At 38.2% G+C, this 18,740-nt stretch overlaps 1 protein-coding gene across 1 annotated transcript in view; it reads left to right on the forward strand.

Annotated features, from left to right (window-relative positions):
• The window catches only part of RECK (reversion inducing cysteine rich protein with kazal motifs), a 72,459-nt gene that overhangs the window by 45,076 nt on the left and 8,643 nt on the right, over positions 1–18,740 (forward strand). Inside the window, exons 10-16 of the mRNA XM_007455979.1 lie at positions 294–473; positions 5,042–5,254; positions 6,910–7,046; positions 10,186–10,326; positions 11,475–11,663; positions 13,181–13,303; positions 15,309–15,480. Coding sequence (XP_007456041.1) covers positions 294–473; positions 5,042–5,254; positions 6,910–7,046; positions 10,186–10,326; positions 11,475–11,663; positions 13,181–13,303; positions 15,309–15,480 — 1,155 coding nt within the window. The remainder of the gene's footprint in view (positions 1–293; positions 474–5,041; positions 5,255–6,909; positions 7,047–10,185; positions 10,327–11,474; positions 11,664–13,180; positions 13,304–15,308; positions 15,481–18,740) is intronic.

The following is an 18,740-nucleotide window of genomic DNA, read 5'->3' on the forward strand; positions in this document are numbered from 1 at the left end:
GTGCCAAGAATAAGGATGTACAAATACTATAATTAAACATTAAATTTAGCACTGAGCTTTCTAGAAACCATAGCAAAAAGGAAAGAGATGGATAATAAAGCTAACTTTTTTATATAAAAGATTACTTTTTCAGCTCTAAATTCTAGAAGATAGATCTTAGTCTTTTGGTTTTTGTACTTTTTTTTTTTCGTTTATGTTCTAAAGTACAGTTCATAGAGTTCAAGTTTTATGCAAATCAAATATTTATTCATTTGGCTCATCTGTACGTTTCTTCATTTGTTCTTTTGTTTCAGGGAACTGTGCACTAAACTTTATAGCATGAGCTGGGGCAATACACAGAGCTGGCAAGAGTTTGACCGCTTTTGTGAATATAATCCAGTGGAAGTGTCCATGTTGACCTGTTTAGCAGATGTTCGGGAACCTTGCCAGTTGGGCTGTAGAAATCTTACTTACTGTACTAATTTTAACAACAGGTAGGAGCAAATTACTATACGTGGAATAGAAGTATTTTATCATTAATTGCCTTGTTTTTAAATAAGTGAAAAGATCATTTTACTCTGATTTTGTTCCTGTTAAGTTAAAAGGAAGTAGTATACCTTTATCATTTCATCTTTAAATGCTATATTCTGTCTTGTAAATCACCCCTGGGAAAGGAAGCGCTGTAACAAAGTCCCTTCTAATCTCGAGATACTTCAAACTTCTAGAACTCAAAGAGTCTCCTCTGCCTTCAGTCTACCATTCTTCCCCTCTCCCTTCTGCTGCACCACCAGTGGAAATAATTCACTGCAGAATAAAACACTGTGAGCAATTTGCTCATCCGAATGCCCTCTTACGGACAATTTTGTGTTTTGTTTTTGTTTTTGTTTTTATGGTACGCGGGCCTCTCACTGTTGTGGCCTCTCCTGTTGCGGAGCACAGGCTCCGGACGCGCAGGCTCAGCGGCCATGGCTTACGGGCCCAGCCGCTCCACGGCATGTGGGATCTTCCCGGACCGGGGCACAAACCCGTGTCCCCTGCATCGGCAGGCAGACTCTCAACCACTGCGCCACCAGGGAAGCCCGGACAGTTTGTTTTGAAGGGCCTTCAGATTGGTTGAAGTTCCCACTCAGTGAGTCCCCTATTTCATACAAAAACTTTCTTTACAGAAGCAATTTGAATAGGTGTTTCCCTGAGATATCAGTTATGGTATGAAAAATAAGGGCCAAGAACTGAATTAATGGCTGAAGAAGCAATTAAGAAAACAGAAAAAGGGCATCCAGAAGCATAGAGAATGCCATATCAGAGAAGCCAGAGAGGGAGAGTTTCTAAAGAAAAGGGGACTGGCTGGTTTTATGAGCTGCAGCCCAGAGATCAAGAACACAAAAAGGAAGAGAATCATTCAGTTGAGGCAGAAGGAAGTTCAGAGGATACTCACCTCAAGCTAACACATCCGATCCTCTTAAAAGTATTCAGATTATTATTTTGAGTAAGAAAATTGAGGTATCTTTACAACTAGTGTTAGCCAATAAGGACCTGGCTTAGAGGTTGAGCAAATTTGAAATCTATGAAATGTTTCAAGTTAAATTTGCACATAGTTCTAGCTTCTGGTAATGGTGGAGCAGTTTGTATCAGACTGCCACTCCTGTCAGTACCAATTATGAGCTCTGCACAAGATATAAAAACATAATTGTTTTGAAGCCATTTGAGAGTGACCAAAAGCAGGAGGAGGTACATCTCATGAAAGATAGAAGCCACACTGAGCGGGGGCCACATTTATCCAGTTTTTTCTTCATGGTCACTCTCAGTCCCCTGGCATGGCATATAGAATTCAAGCAAAAAGCAGCAGTCTTGGGCTGAGGAGTTAAGAGATCACAGTTTGGGGCTGCCAGAGTGGCTGGATATGAAATTGGAAAATCCCAGAAAGGAGGGAACCACAAAAGGAGATGCCCCAACAATCCGCATACAAGCTCCCCTTAAATCCTTGAATTTAACAAAGTCACATGGTACAAGTTTAACCTACAAAAGCCAATTGTATTTCTGTATATTAGCAACAAACAATTAGAAAATGAAATTTATAAAAAAAAATTTACACAATTGCATCAAAAATATGAAATACTTAGAGATAAATCTAACAAAAGATGTGCAAGAACTCTACACTAGGAACCAGAAAACTTTGAAGAGAGAAATTAAATGGAGAGAAGTACCATGTTCATGGATTAGAAGACTCAATATTGTTAAGATGTTAATTCTCCTGAAACCAATCTCTAGATTCCGTGCAATCTCAATCAAAATCCCAACCAGCTTTTTAAAATAGAAAGTGCCAGACTAATTATAAAATTCATATGAAAAGACAAATAACCTAGAATAGCTAAAACAGTTTTTTTAAGGAATAAATTTGGAGAATTTACAGTACATGATTTCAAGACTTATTACAAAGCAATAGAAATTAAGTCAATGTAGCAATTCCCTGGTGGTCCAGTGGTTAGGACTCTGTGCTTTCACTGCCGAGGGCCCAGGTTCAGTCCCTGGTCAAGGAACCTAAAATCCCACAAGATGTGTGGTGCAGCCAAAAATGAGTAATAATAAATTATATAATAATAAATAAATAAAATTTTTTTAATTTTAAAAAGAAATTAAATCAATGTAATATTGGCATAAGTTTAGACAAATAGATCAATGACAAAATAGAGAGGCAAGAATAGACCCACACATATAAATTGATTTTCAACAAAGGCAGCAAGGCAATTCAGTGCAAAAAGAAACATCTTATCAACAAATGATGCTGGAACAACTGAATATCTGTATGAAAAAAAAAAAAACCTTAACCTCCATCTCACACCATCCACAAAAATTAATTCAAGATGGGTCATAGAACTAAACATAAAAGCTAAAAATAAAAGCTTCTAGAAAAAAAAAAATAGGAGACTATGTTGATAGCCTTGATATAGCCAGAGATTTTGTAGGCAGGACACAAAATACACTAATTATAAAAGAAAAAAATTAATGAACTAGAGTTCAACAGTAAACATTTTTGTTCACCAAAAGACACCATTTAAAATTTGAAAAGATAAGCCACAGTCTGAGAAAAAATATTCAATATATTACACATGTACACACACACAATCACACACACGTGCATTTGACAGAGGTCCTGTATCCAGAATATATAAATAACTCCCACAGCCTCATAATAAAAAGTCAAACAACCCAATTAAAAAATGGGCAAAAAATTTTCAAGGACAATTCATCAAAGAAGACATCAAAAGAGCCACTTAGTATGTGAAGAAGTGTATTACCATTAGTCATGCAAAATGCAAATAAAATCCCCAATGAGATGCCTCCTCATACCAAATAGTTAAAATTAGAAGACTGACAAGCATGTAAACCAACTAGAAGTTTTATACATTGTTGGTGAGAGTGTAAAATGGTATGACCACTTTGGAAAACAGTTTGGCAGTTTTTTAATAAGTTATGACCCAAAAATGCCATTCATAGCCAGGGGAAAGAGACATGAAAACTAGAAACAACCTTAATGTCTATAAAACAGTGAATGAATAAACCAGCATTTCTCAAAGTGTGGTCTGTGGTCCCCAAAACCCCTTGAGATCAAAACTATTTTTATAATAATACTAAGATGTTATTTGCCTATTTCACTCACATTCTCAAAAGAGTGAAGAGTGAAGTTTTCCAGCTGCTTTAAGACATGATACAGCAACAGATTGAATGCAGGAGCAGATATGAAAATGCAGCTGTCTTCTATAAAGCCAGACATTAAATAGATTTTCAAAACTATAAAACAAATCTACCCTTCTCACTAATTTTTGCTTTAACATGTAATGGGTTTATTATCACTTTAAATGAATAAGTACTTTAAAAATCTCTCAGTTTTGATTTATAGTGTGATGGGTAGGGGTAGATATAACCCACATAAACAAAAACTTTTTGAGTACTTAATTTCAAGAATGTAAATGAGTCATGAGATCAAAAAGTTTGGGAACCACTGAGATAAACAAATTGTGGTACATTTATTAATGGAATACTGCTGAACAATAAAAAGAACAATTTAGGGCTTCCCTGGTGGCGCAGCGGTTGAGAATCTGCCTGCTAATGCAGGGGACACGGGTTCGAGCCCTGGTCTGGGAGGATCCCACATGCCACGGAGCAACTAGGCCCGTGAGCCACAACTACTGAGCCTGCGCGTCTGGAGCCTGTGCTCCGCAACAAGAGAGGCCGCGATAGTGAGAGGCCCGCGCACCGCGATGAAGAGGGGCCCCCACTTGCCACAGCTAGAGGAAGCCCTCGCACAGAAACAAAGACCCAACACAGCAAAAATAAATAAAATTAATTAAAAAAAATAAATACGTTGAAAATTGTTAAAAAAAAAAAAAGAACAATTTATATGTATAACAACATAAGTAAATCTCAAGAAGATTATTTAGCTGAAGATACTAGACCCAAAAGAATACATATAGTATGATTCTATTTATATGAAGTTCTACAACGGGCAGAATTAATCTATGGTGATCTAAGCACAGATGGTGGTGGCCTCTGGGGTGCAGTCAGCAGGGGAGGGCATTGACTGGACAGGGACACAAAGGAACTTTCTGACGTGATGGAAATGCTTCTTTATTGATTTGGATATGCCTGTGTAAAGGTACATGTTTGTTAAATCACATCAAACTAACCATAAAATCTGTAAATTTTATTTTTATAAATAATACCTCAATTTTTAAAACTTGGACTTTGATATTTATTTTGTGAAATGAAAGAAATGGTATAGTTGGAGATGATAGTCCTGTCCACAGTGTTTTAAAGTTTTTAACTGCCTCACAAAAATCCATATTACAAAGAAAAATTGCAATCAGAGTCTTAATGCTAGTGTCTATATCTACATTGAATTTTCATATATTCAAAGCTGACAATCTTTGATAGGTTGTATGTACTTTCTTCTTTAAAAAAAAAATCAGATTTTCCTGATGCATTAGCATGTCAAGATTTTACACATTGTTTCTCTGTAGAAAGTAATTGCCTCTTGATTCCTTCTGGCCTTTTTTCTCTTCAGACCAACAGAACTTTTCAGGAGTTGCAATGCTCAGTCAGATCAAGGAGCCATGAATGACATGAAGCTGTGGGAGAAAGGAAGCATAAAGATGCCATTTATCAACATACCTGTTCTTGACATTAAGAAGTGCCAGCCAGAAATGTGGAAAGCAATAGCTTGTTCACTGCAGATTAAACCTTGTCATAGTAAATCCCGGGGAAGTATTATTTGCAAGTAAGTTTCTTTCATCATAATGACTCTCTGGTTTTGGTTCAGACCGTTCATGATCTCTACCCACAGCCTATCTTTAGTTTTCTTTCCCACCACTTCCTCTTGCCCATCACCCCCACATGTTAAATGCTTTTCCTCCTCTGCTGAAAATACTCTTCCATCTCCACTCACCCACCGCCTGTCCTTCTTAGCCCCTCTCAAATACCAGTCATTCCTATGGAATCTTCCCAGATTTCTCCAGCTGATAGTAATTTATCCTTACTACAAATTTCTGTAGACCTTTATTTGTACTTCTCTTATGGAACTTAGTTCAAGAAACACTGCATATCTTCAATGCACAATTCTATTTGTATATTTTAATTTGTGTACTTGTTTTATATTCTGTTAGACCTTGCTCTCCTTGAGGAGTTTATTCTTCTTTGTACCTCTCTTTTCTTATCTCCTCTCTCCTCTTTTTCTCCTCTTCAGGGATTAGCATAATCCTAATATGCAATAGGTATTCCAGAAATGTTTGATGAGTGAAAGACTTAGTAAATATAGTCATTAGGGCCTGTTCCTAAAACATTTTGTGAATGGTTTGCTTAAGATCTAGGATAAAGTACAAGGACCTACTGTATAGCACAAAGAACTATACTCAGTATTTTGTAATAACCTATAAGGGAGAAGAATCTGAAAAAGAATATATATATATATAAAGAAAAAAAAAATATATATATATATAACTGAATCACTTTGCTATACCTGAAACTAACACAACATTATAAATAAAACTATACTCCAATAAAAAATAAAATTTAAAAAAGTAAATAGGAAGACAAAAAAGGATCTAAGATACAGATGAAAGCTGCTATGGTGGGTGAAACCAAAAGCATTAACTACATAGTAATCTGTGTCAGCTGCTCTTCAAGCATCTTTGTTTCCAAAACCAAGGTAATATCCAGCCCTTAAGGTGTTGGTATGTGGCTCAGTGCTGCTGGGCACTTGATGACTGACTGCAGATTATTTCAACCTTGAATAGGGTCCGGATCTGTTCTCTGACATGACTTGAGGGTGGCCTGAGTAGGGGAGAGATGAGGGGTAACTACTGGGTGACAAGCAAGAAGCAACAAGTGGGAAATTTATAGACTCTTAGCACAGAAATTTTATAGATGTCAAATCCCTACTGAAGACAGAAAATTTTAAAGTAGTGGATTTTCCAGTTGTTATAGGCCAAACACCTTAATGTTGATAACAGCAGATTTTTAAAAAGAGAACGGCAGGAAGGGAGGGATAGAAGAAGAAAGGAAGAAGCAAGCATGCATAAGGTCCTGAGACAATGTATGATTTTGCAAAGAGCAAATCAGATTAGCCTAGGTTCATTTCCTTTCAAAGACAGTGAAAAGCCACACTGATGGTAGTAACTGTAAGTATGAGTGTAAAATTTGAGCAAGGCCTTTGATCTCAGGTCGGAGGAAGTTAGGCATGCTTTGATATGGTAATACATTACTTACTCCTCAACCTAATAAGGTCTGCTATCACTCCTATTCTCTTTTGTCATACTTACACCTATAAAGTGTGAAACATTGTTGAGTTATGAAAACTGAAACAGAATTGATATTGGCTAGACAACGTGAGGCAGTTCCTCAAACCCTAAATTTGTGTGTGTTTTCCTTTTCAAGATCAGATTGTGTGGAGATTCTGAAGAAATGTGGGGACCAGAACAAATTCCCTGAAGACCACACAGCTGAAAGTATTTGTGAGCTTCTGTCACCTACAGATGACCTGGAGAACTGTATACCTTTGGATACATATCTCAGTAAGTACTTTGGTTTTTTTAATTTCAAAGGCTTCTCTCTTCTGTCTCTGCCCTTGATGTTTGCTTTGGATGAGTATCATTCTGTTGAGAACATGTGGTTTAATGATGCTGCCTCAACTGCAGACTCTTATTTGCTTGGCCTCTTTGGCTCAGGAAAGAACTGTCATCTTTCTCTCTTTTCTTTTTTTAATTTTTATTGGAGTCTACATGATTTATAACATTGTGTTAGTTTCAGGTGTACAGCAAAGTGAATCAGTTATACATATACATATATACACTCTTTTCTAGATTCTTTTCCCATGTAGGACATTACAGAGTATTGAGTAGAGTTCCCTGTGCTATACAGTAGGTCCTTATTAGTTATCTATTTTATATATAGTAGTGTGTATATATCAATCCCCCCCATCTTAAAATATGTACAGAGAAGCAATTATTATATCAGTCTGAGGACATAGTGAACTGTTATCAATCAGGAATTCTAAGTGGTGAATCAGGGGCCAGCATACTCAGATAACCAGCTCTTTATCATTGCCATCTCCTTGCCATGATTTGACCAAGAAGTGGAATTTCCCCTAGGGAGTCTTCAGCTTTCTGTCATTGGAATATCAGTGGACCTGAGCCAGGTGTTGGCTTGGACTTATCCACCAAATAGGGGGTAAGGAATGATGGTCTGGGTTAGTGCATGAAAAATGGAATTTTTCTGTGCCAAATACTCTTGCCAAGAGCTAGAAGGATAAGTTGGTATCTTCTTGAGGTATTGTGGAGCTAAGCTTCCTGGCAGGAGGTGACTATGTGTGGTGGAAACCAGGGAGTAACAAGTAGAACTCATACACACCATGTAGTTAGGGTAAGGGAAGTGTTTAGGCTGCCACCAGGGGGCATTAGTGCCATGAGCTAGCTGGAAAGGCAGTGAATTCAGCTCCTGCTAGCTTTGTTTTCCTGTGTTAGAGAGGATTAAGTTCAACTGCAAATAACAGAACAGATAGAAGCAAAAGAAAGCCCAGAAGTAAATAGTCCAGGGCTGATATAGTGGCTCCATCATCAGGAACCTAGCCTCCTTTTTCTTTCTCCACCATCCTTAGTGCTTGGCTTCCATCATCAAGGTTACTTCATGTATTTATCATCACAACATGACTACTGTAATTCTAGCCACCATATCCTAGTGTAAGGGAAAACCACCCCTAATTGTAAGGGAAACTGGGAGAGATGTTTTTATTTGTGGGCTCATTGCCATCCTGCTATATATAGCAGAAAATATCTGCTATATTTTCTCAAGACAAACAAACTGTGTCCCTTAGCCTTAGTGACCAGTATAGAAAAAAAGAGAGCATTAGACTAGAATCATAGGCAGATCACTTCTTTGAGTCTCAGCTTCCCTATTTATAAAATGATTGGGCTGGATGAGATAAACTCCAAGAGCCCTCTACCTCTATTAGCCTTAGAGGGTGAGTCTGGCCTAAAATCAAGTAGGCAAAATGAATGTATTCACAATCCTGGATGCTATTAGAGCAGTCAAATATATGTGTAGAAGGAAACTATTTCAGTGGGAGGAAACTTAAAGAAATGCTTTTGTTTAAATTTCAATACTCTTTTTAAATATCACACATATAGTTGGCCCTGCATATCCACAGGTTCCGCATTTGCAGATTGAAAAAATTCGGAAAAGAAAAATTCCAGAAGGTTCCAAAAGGCAAAACTTGAGTTTGCTGTACACCTGGCAACCATTTACATAGCATTTACATTTTATTTACAACTATTTACATAGTATTTACATTGTATTAGGTATTATAAATAATCTAGAGATAGACTTCCCTGGTGGCGCAGTGGTTAAGAATCCGCCTGCCAATGCAAGGATCACAGGTTCGAGCCCTGGTCCAGGAAGATCTCACATGCCATGGAGCAACTAAGCCTGTGCGCCACAACTACTGAGCCTGCACTCGAGAGCCCGCAAGCCACAACTACTGAAGCCCATGTGCCTAGAGCCCGTGCTCCACAGCAAGAGAAGCCACCGCAATGAGAAGCTCGCGCACCACAACGAAGAGTAACCCCCGCTCGCCGCAACTAGAGAAAGCCCACGCACAGCAACAAAGACCCAACACAGCCAAAAATAAATAATTAATTAATTAAAATAAATATAAATAATCTAGAGATGATTTAAACCATACAGGAGAGAGTACTTAGGTTATATGCAAATACTATGTATAGAGATGATTTAAACTATACAGGAGAGAGTACTTAGGTTATATGCAAATACTATGTATGCCTTTTTTTTTAATGGTTTTATTTATTTATTTTGCGGTACGCGGGCCTCTCACTGCTGTGACCTCTCCCGTTGCGGAGCACAGGCTCCGGACGCACAGGCTCAGCGGCCATGGCTCACGGGCCCAGCTGCTCCACGGCATGTGGGGTCCTCCCGGACCGGGGCGCGAACCCGTGTCCCCTGCATCAGCAGGCGGACTCTCAACCACTGCGCCACCAGGGAAGCCCCTGTATGACATTTTATATAAAGGACTTGAGCATCCTCAGATTTTGGTATCCATGGAGGTCCTGGAACCAATCCCCCACAGATACTGAGGGATGACTATATATAAATGAGATTCTTCCTTGGTCATTGTTTAACAAGAAATATAATCATGGTATAGGGTCCATCTTACCATAATAAATTATCGTCATTTATGGTGAAATGTGCTAAATTACCCCTCTTAGACATAAGTTATTTGACTACCTTATTCAAAATATACCTGTTACTTTCCATCCCCTTACACTGCTTATTATTTATTGTTATCTGACGTTTTATTTACATACACACACACACACACACACACAGTGTCTATTTATTGTCTATTTCCTGATCAGAATGTAAACTCTATGTTAGATATTTGTCTGTTTTGTTCACTACTGTATCTCCAGTACCTAGAACCTTGCCAGGTGTATTGTAGGCACCCAATAACATTTATTTATAACAAATGAATGAATGTATGTTTTGCACAAATGATCAAGGAATCTGAGTATTTTAATAGCTTACTAGAATCAGTCCTCGTGAGCTGTCCATTTGTTCCAGATGTCATTAACTCAGACAATTTTCAGACCTCTGTTACTCTTTTGGCTTGGTTAAACTGATCTGTTTTTGTTTTTTCAGGACCAAGTACTTTAGGTAACATTGTAGAAGAGGTGACTCATCCCTGTAACCCAAATCCTTGCCCCGCTAATGAGCTCTGTGAGGTAAACCGGAAAGGGTGTCCGTCTGGTGACCCCTGCCTTCCATACTCTTGTGTTCAAGGTAAGAGGTAGATGGGTGGGGTGTGGGGTGGGTATGAGTACGTGCCTCTGCTGTTTCTTCATAGGAGTTATCTTTGGAATGAGATTATTTTCTAAATCATGTTTTTCTATAATGTTCAAGGTTTTTCCAACATGTATTATTTATGTAAGCAGAAAAAGACAAAGACAAATGTAATTTTGATTGTAACCTAATTTCAATCCAAAACCAGACTCTCATAACGAGTCATAGAGATCTTGACAACAAAAGAAGAAAGACCCTTGGGCCAGCTTTTTGTACTTTGTCTTCTGTGCTGTAATGTTTGAGAAGATGTACTGCACATTGTTCGTGTTTTTTCTTTTCTCTCCTTTAAAACATGGAGAAATAGCATTCTCAATCGGATGTGTAATTATCTTCATAAATTTAATGTTGTGCTGAAATGCACATGATTTTAAGGCTGAAAAATTTTTATCCCATAGAATTTTTATGGTCTTTATCTCTCTGTGGGTCCCTTTAGAATATAGTTGCTTTCTTTTATCTATTTCCCAATTGAAAATGTTTCTTTATCATGTTAGAATCAACATTTTTAAACATGTGTGAAGTAAAAAGGAACAAAAGATTAAATAAGCATGATGTCTCAAAGGACCATGTATAATATTTGTGTAATGCTATAATATATCAGCTATAGCATCATAATAAATCTTGTTAAATTTGGAAACAAATGGGTTTTCCTTAAGTCCAATCAAGTATTCAACTTTTCTTTGAATTTAAGATGTACTTGTATTCCGTCACTAAAAGTTTTCTGACCAAGATTATTCTAAAACTAGTCAGTCGCCATACTCCATTTTAAAAATATCTGTGATTTTAACGTACGTTTGATAAGCCTAAAGAAATAAAAAACTACATATCTTATAGCATTTTTGTACAGAACTATTGCTAACTTTGAGGTACATGTCCTTTAATCACCACCATCTCACAGAACATGGAATTTTTGTTTGAGAGGATATGTTTTTGGCCAGTGAACCAAAGCAGTTCCTTAGTTTAGTGAAAGTTCTATTACATAATCTTTAGTGGCCACACAGTACCTATAAGACTTGTGTGAAGTGTATCTAATGTCATAAAACAATATCAGAGAACAATACCAACTCTCTCAGCTACTTTTGTCTATACAGGTTGCAAATTGGGAGAAGCATCTGATTTTATTGTCCGTCAGGGGACACTGATCCAAGTGCCATCATCTGCAGGGGAAGTTGGTTGTTACAAAATTTGCACATGTGGGCAAAGTGGACTCTTAGAAAACTGTATAGAGATGCACTGTATAGACCTTCAGAAGTCTTGTATTGTTGGAGGAAAAAGAAAAAGTGAGTCTTGAACTGTTTTGTTTTTTGTTTTTAACATGAGATTAGTTATATTAATTTTGTAGGGAGAACATTGGATGGGTTCTCACCAGAAAGTAAAGTCTACAAAGCAGATATTCCAGGGAAGTATTTTTCAACTATACAGAACATGAGGACTTCTAAGGAACCCTCTTAGAAGCCTCATCAAGAAGGGACTAATAGCTAATAATAACTAACACTTGAACTCTTAACTGTGTGCCAAGCACTATGCTAAGTCTTGGCCTGTGTTATCTCCTTAAATCCTCCCAGTTGCTCTTTGATATGGGTGCTATTGTAAAGAAGCTGATGGTAAGAGAGGTCACCCACCTAGTAAGTGACCAAAGCAGAATTCAGTCCCAGGCCTATTTGACTCCAAAGCCCTTGCCCTCCACAGGCAAGGACACAGGTCTACCCCTCCCACCCCTTCCTCAACAGTCTCTCTGCCCTCTGCCCCTTTCCCAGAAGTAAAACTCAGAGTTTGACGTCATGCAAAGCAAACTGGGGGATGGAAACTACACTGTTGACTCGTGGTTGCGGGAGAGCACATTAAAAGGTGCCCTGCTTTATCACCTTCTCTAAAAGTCTGAGAGTCTTGCTTTCTCACTGTTTCCTTAACCATCTTTTGCTTATAGCCCTAATAACTGTTCATATCAATATATAACCTCAAAAATTGTGAAAAAATACCACTTTTGAGAATGTGCTCCCCACTACACGTGCTCATTCTGCTACCCTTACCTCTACGTCCATCCCCCTACCCATCAACCAGAGTAGTTCAGCTTTTATATGCCTCTTGCTTTACTCTTCTGGGTGAGATTTTATTTTAAGAAGAGTACTCTTGGCTAAAAAGGGCTTGCAAATTTCTGCTTAGACCAGCAAGTCAGGTATTCATTGCTTAGTCCATATTCTAAAATGTAATGTATGTACCTTGAATCACAGAAAACATCTGAAGATAGACAAGTTCATTCCTTCCATAAGCTTTCACTGATTAAATGCCTATTCTCTACAAAAGAATATACCATTGCCTTGTGGAGCTGAAACTGGGATGAGGGATTGAGGTCATGCTTTGCATGCTAAGGGGGGAGAGAATTTGAGCCACAAAAAGGAGCAGACCAAATGTATGTACTTTAAGGAGCTAGTCATTTCTGCCAGGGCATCAGGAGAGTCTTCAACGCAAAGATGGCATCAGGACTGTTTCTGGAAAGATGAGTAAAGTTCCAGAAGGAGGAAAGGAACGAGCACTTGAGGCAAAAGAGGTAGCCAGGAACATTCTCAGAGAATAAGGAGCAGTCTGGTGAGATGAGCACATTAGGGGTTTGGAGGGGTATGGTGGGAGGTAAATACAAAACTATAAGTATTACAAATTTAACTCCCTAGTTTGTGTACTCAGAAGTCATCTTTCAAGAATTTCTATTTTAAAGCTCTTTAAACTATTAAATTTTTTAATTTATGATTTATTTATAAATGCATTACATAGATCAACATTTTATTTCTCTTTCTCTCAGGTCATGGAACTTCTTTTAATATTGACTGCAATATCTGTTCTTGTTTTGCTGGCAATTTGGTGTGTTCTACCCGCCTGTGTCTCAGTGAGCACAGCTCAGAAGATGACCGTCGTACCTTCACAGGTAACCATGGTCACCCAGAAGCTGCCCTCATCCCTTTGTACTCACGTTCCCTTCAAGGCAGCTTCTCTGGTCTTGCCTTAACTGCAAATTTTCACAGTAAAATTAATACATAACCTGAGAGCAAGGTACTTTCCTCTCTGCGTCTGTTGCCTCCTCTATAAATTGATGGCATTAAACTAAGTGGTTTCTTAGGGTCCTTTTGGAGTTCCATGAGTCAAAAAGAACAGGGCCAGTGATTGGGATGGTTTTAGTTAAATGTAATTTTTCTACCTGCTAAAATACCCATTTATCCCTACCATTATGGTGTCCATGTATTTTCTAAATTTGCTTCTGTCTTAATGTTTTTATTACCACCTTCTTTCTTGTCCTACCTTGTCTTACTGAATTCATATAGGTAGGGACCCCTATAAACAAAGCTATAGGTAGAAAAAGTAAAGAGTGTTTCTCCCAATCTAGTATATAAAATCTAGAAGTTAGATGTATCAAGTCTCGCTTGGGAGATTTCTGGAATGTTGAAGGGTGATAACAAAAGCAAGACAAAGACAAAGGTTGTAAACACCTTACATAGATTCCTTCCATTCATATCTCCTTAGGGATGGGGGAAAACAGGAAAGTAACTCAGGAAATTACTGTAATTTTGAAACTTAAGAATTTTTGTGAACAATCGGTCAAGAATACGACTTTCTTGACTTTCCTTTGCTTTATGCTGCTGGTATTATGCTCACACCAGCTGCAATAAGTGAAAAGCCTAGTTGGATGGGATGCTCTTTTCTTGAGAAGAAGCTACGGTTGTCAACAGCAACAGCACAGTGGCTGGTATCTGCTGGTATCTGCTTTTTCCCAAATCTGAAATACCTTTGGTTCTGGGTGAAGAGGAACCAGGTAGCTGCCCTTACTCCATTTCTTGCTGCTGCAGCAGCAGCTTGATTCTCCTTCCATGGAGTTGGTATTACACGTGGAGTGGGGTAGGAAGAGAACAGAATAAGGTTTTACCAACCTTGTATCTCCAGCCCATTGGAAATAAAAAGGAGATCAGAAATAAGAAGTGAACGGCAGACTGATGAGGAAGTAGAGGCAGGACTAGCTCCACCCCATCCTCTATCTACCCTAATGAGTACCAGCCTTTGCTGCTTTATTGTTCTGTTGTTGTTCTTTATTTTTATCCTTTTTCTGCTTGGTCTGATGAGGACAATTCATTCTGCTTAGAGAAACAGTTAAAATGATGTGGGGATGAAAAATGAACTAAGGACTTACACGGAAGTCTTTTATTTATTTACTTATATCTAAGTGTTTTGGGAAGTTGAACTTTACAACTAGCAGGACGCTTTTTCCCTGTAGTGTGTAGCCCCTCATGTCCTGGGATAAATTACATTAATGAGTATTTAGCTAGCAGACTCTAAGGAGATTTTACTGGCCACAAAGAATACCACATTTTGGGGGACTCAGAGAGTGCCCCAGTCCACACAGGACTCAGAAGGAGATGTTCATGAAAATTCTTAAGTCTCAAGTTACAATAATTTCCCAAGTTACTCCCTTCTTGTTCTTCCCCCTCCCTAAGGAGATGGAAGGAACCTATGTGAGGCATTTACAACCTTCATTATTTGTCTTGGTTTTGATATTATCCTTTAACATTCTAGAAATCCCCTAAGCCAGAATCAAACATCTAAATTTCAAATTTTATATACCAGATTGGGAGAAACATTCTTTACTTTTCCTACCCATAGCTCTGTTTGTCTCTACCCCTGGAATCAAGATCTGGAGGCCCTCAATTAGCTGGCAATAAATGGAACAAAGGAAGGTCATTATGCAGACAAATGGCTTTTCAGAACCTTGCCACCTTTAAAAACACTGTCAGAGATTGGAAGGATTTTTTTTCTGACTTATTAAAATTCTGTTTTAACCTGAGACCTCTGCGTGCTTGTTAGTGGTTTGCCTTAATTAGGAAACATGAGGGGAAGGGGACCGTGTACAAATGCACATTGTTGAGGCACTCTCCTCCCTTCAGGTCTGCCCTGTAACTGTGCAGATCAGTTTGTCCCTGTATGTGGGCAGAATGGACGCACTTACCCCAGCGCCTGCATTGCTCGCTGTGTGGGCCTCCAAGACCATCAGTTTGAGTTTGGATCATGCATCTCAAAGGATCCCTGTACTCCTAACCCCTGCCCAAAAAACCAAAGGTAAGTCAAATGCCTCCTTATCTTTTTCAACTGAAGGTCACCACTTACTCTATACCAGACAGTGAAAATACAAAGATGAATTAAGGTGGTCTCTGCCCTGAAAAGTTGGAGTCTAGGGGGAAAGATCCAGGTAAAGCTGCTTGGTAACATGCTTTGATTGGGGGCCCAGAAGTTGAGCAGTTTACACAGCCTGGGGGAACCTGGGAAAGCCTCTAGAGCATGTGACAGTCGGCTGGAAAAACGAGGGGGAGACTGACAGCAAGGTTTACGTTGGAGGAAAGGTGGTGCTGGTGAAGGCAGAGAGAGTAACAGGAGCAAAGATCTTGGCTGCTGGAAACGAGGAGAGAGCGTGGTGTATGCTGGGAACTAGAGCAGTTCTGTAAGACTGGAACAAAGTGTGAGGCAAGGAGAGGTGGTAGCTGAGACAAGAGAAGCAGATGCATTCTTGTTACTAGCTTCTTATGCCTGATGGCAATAGGAAACATTCTACTTAAAACCTACCTCCATTGTAGGGATGGGACATGAGAAATCTCTGGAAGTGTAACTTCAGTATTTTATGAAGTTGTTTAGGGGCTCCTTTCTCTGCATTTTCCTCAGGAGCTCAGAGTGCAGTTGACCTCGCCTTAATGACTGATTTTTGCCTGTGGTGGCTGCAGGATCAGGGTCCTGATGATTCACTTAGGTTTCAAGCTTCTAGAACTGGAGTTTTCACTGACTACCTCAGAGAGCTGAGCAGGACATGTCTCAGTGCCACAGTCCTTGCCTTATGAAGGTTTTGTGGAGAACAAGCAATTGCTTCTCCATCCTGAAAATCCTGGTGCAGCATGAAGGGAAGGAAAGATTTTCTCGTGTGTTAAATTTATTTTAACAAGTTTAAATTCTCTTTTAGCAAAGAGAGTTGGCCACCCATCTAGCAAAGTTTACATCATGAAAACTAAGCCCAAAGAGTTGCTATGGAAAGAAGACAGGGTGCTATACATAAGGAAACATGGTAAATAAGTCAAAAGGATAATATAGTTGTGTTGGGAGGTAGAATTGAGGGTTGTTTTGGTATTTGTTTGTTTCCCTCTATTTGCTAACCTTTCTGAATAAGGTTGGCTTGCTTTTATAATAAAACAATAAAGTCTCAAAGTGGAAAGGGCTGGCTGGGTATAATACAAAATCAATATAAAAGAAAAGTTTGAAAAATGCAGCTACATGAAAATGAAAATTTTCTGCATGGTAACAAACAAATGACAAACTGAGAAGAATCTCAGAGAAAGGGCTGATGTCCTTACAATATATATAAAGAACCCCTACAAATCAATATGAAAAAGATGAACAACCTAGTATAAAAATGGGCAAAGATCAATAACCAATAGAAAATGGACCAAGGACGTAAACATAGGAGAAGAAGTACAGATGGTTCTTAAACACTTAGCTGGGAGGGAGTAACTCTAGCTACTGTATACAAAATATCAGTGCTTTAACATAGTAGAAGTTCAAATACAGTCCATTTGGGTGTTCAGCAGGTGGCTTTCTACATGTGATTCAGAGATTTAGGATCCTTCTATCTAGCAACTCTGCTCCTACAGTCTCTAGTCCTCCTCTGTCCAGCAGACAAGAGAAGGGAGATGATGGAGGTTGCTCTTGAGAAGCTTTTATAGGCCAGGTTAAAAATTCATCTCTACTTCCAGCCACACTCCATTGTCTAGAACTTAGTCATTTGGCCAGAACTACTGCCAGGGAGGCTGGGAAATGTAATCTAGATGTATACCCAGGAAGAAAATTAAATGAATTTGATGAATGATCATCTAGCCAGTGTACCACAATGCTTAACCTTTCTCATATTAAGAGAAATGTAACTTAAAGTAAAACTACAATTGTGTACCATTTTCTGTCTACCAGATTGGTAAAGGTAAAAAGTTTGATAACAAAATGTAGGGAAGTAGGCACTCCCATACAAGAGGGTTTTGGGGTGAAGATTGGTACATCCTCTTTGGAGGGCAATCTGTCCAAGGCTACCAAAATTTTAAATGCACATACTTTTTGATTCAGCTTATATAAATGCTTATTCTTATATAAAATATCTCTGGAAGAATAAATAAGAAATTGATAATAATGGTTGCCTCTGGGGAAGGGAATTAGGTGGCTGGGACACAAGGAGTAGGAAGGAGATTTACTTTTCACTGTGTATGATTTTGTGTCTTTTCACTTTCTACATGGGCTTGTATTATCTGTTCAAAAACTAATTGTTTAAAATACAAAAAGTTGAGAATAAATAAATAAATAAATAAAGATGTAGTCATTCATCAAGTATCTACTGATATACCAGGCATCTTTCTAAACACTAGGACACAATAGTAAGCAAGACAAAGTCCCTGCCCTGATCGTGTTTATTTTAATTTACCCCCCAGAGTCTCAGCCTTTCCTATTGATCCTCTTATTTCTGTACGTTCATATTGGTAATGTTTTTCCTTCCCAAATTACCAAATTTCTCCTGATATTCTTTGTTCTCATTCCTTCAATGTTAATAGATAGTGAAGTTCTAAATGTTCTTGTTTTTTGTTATTTCTCTTCAAATGTCTTAAATTTCTGTAAAATTATTACTACATGCATTCTAATTTCTTTCTTCTAGTTTTATTGAGATAGAATTGACATATAGCACTATATAAGTTTAAGGTGTATAGCACAATTATTTGACTTACATACATCATGAAATGATTACCACAATATGTTTAATGAATATTCATCATCTTATATAGATACAAAATTAAAGAAATAGAAAAAAAATTTTTTTCCTTGTGCTAAGAGCTCTCAGGATTTATTCTCTTAACTTTCATATATAGCATTCAGCAATGTTAATTACATTTATCATGTTGTACATTACATCTCTATATTATAACTAGAAGTTTGTATCTTTTGCCTACCTTCATCTAATTCTCCCTCCCCTCACCCTTTGCCTCTGGTAACCACAAATCTGATCTTTTTCTATGAGTTTGTTTGTTTGTTTTGAAGTAAAATTGACCTACAACTCTGTGTTAGTTCCTGGTATACAACATAGTGACTCAGTATTTCTATACATTTTGAAATAATAGTTTAGTTACTGTCTTTCATCATACAAGGATATTATTGTACGTAGTTATCAACTATATTCCCCATACTGTCCATTTAATACCTGTGATTCCTTTATTGTGCAACTGGAAGTCTGTACCTCTTAATCTCCCACACCCATTTCTCTCCTCCCCTCTGGCAACCACCCGTTGGTTCTCTGTTTCTTT

Source organism: Lipotes vexillifer, unplaced genomic scaffold (assembly GCF_000442215.2).
Source record: "Lipotes vexillifer unplaced genomic scaffold, Lipotes_vexillifer_v1.1 scaffold920, whole genome shotgun sequence".
Taxonomy (NCBI): domain Eukaryota; kingdom Metazoa; phylum Chordata; class Mammalia; order Artiodactyla; family Lipotidae; genus Lipotes; species Lipotes vexillifer.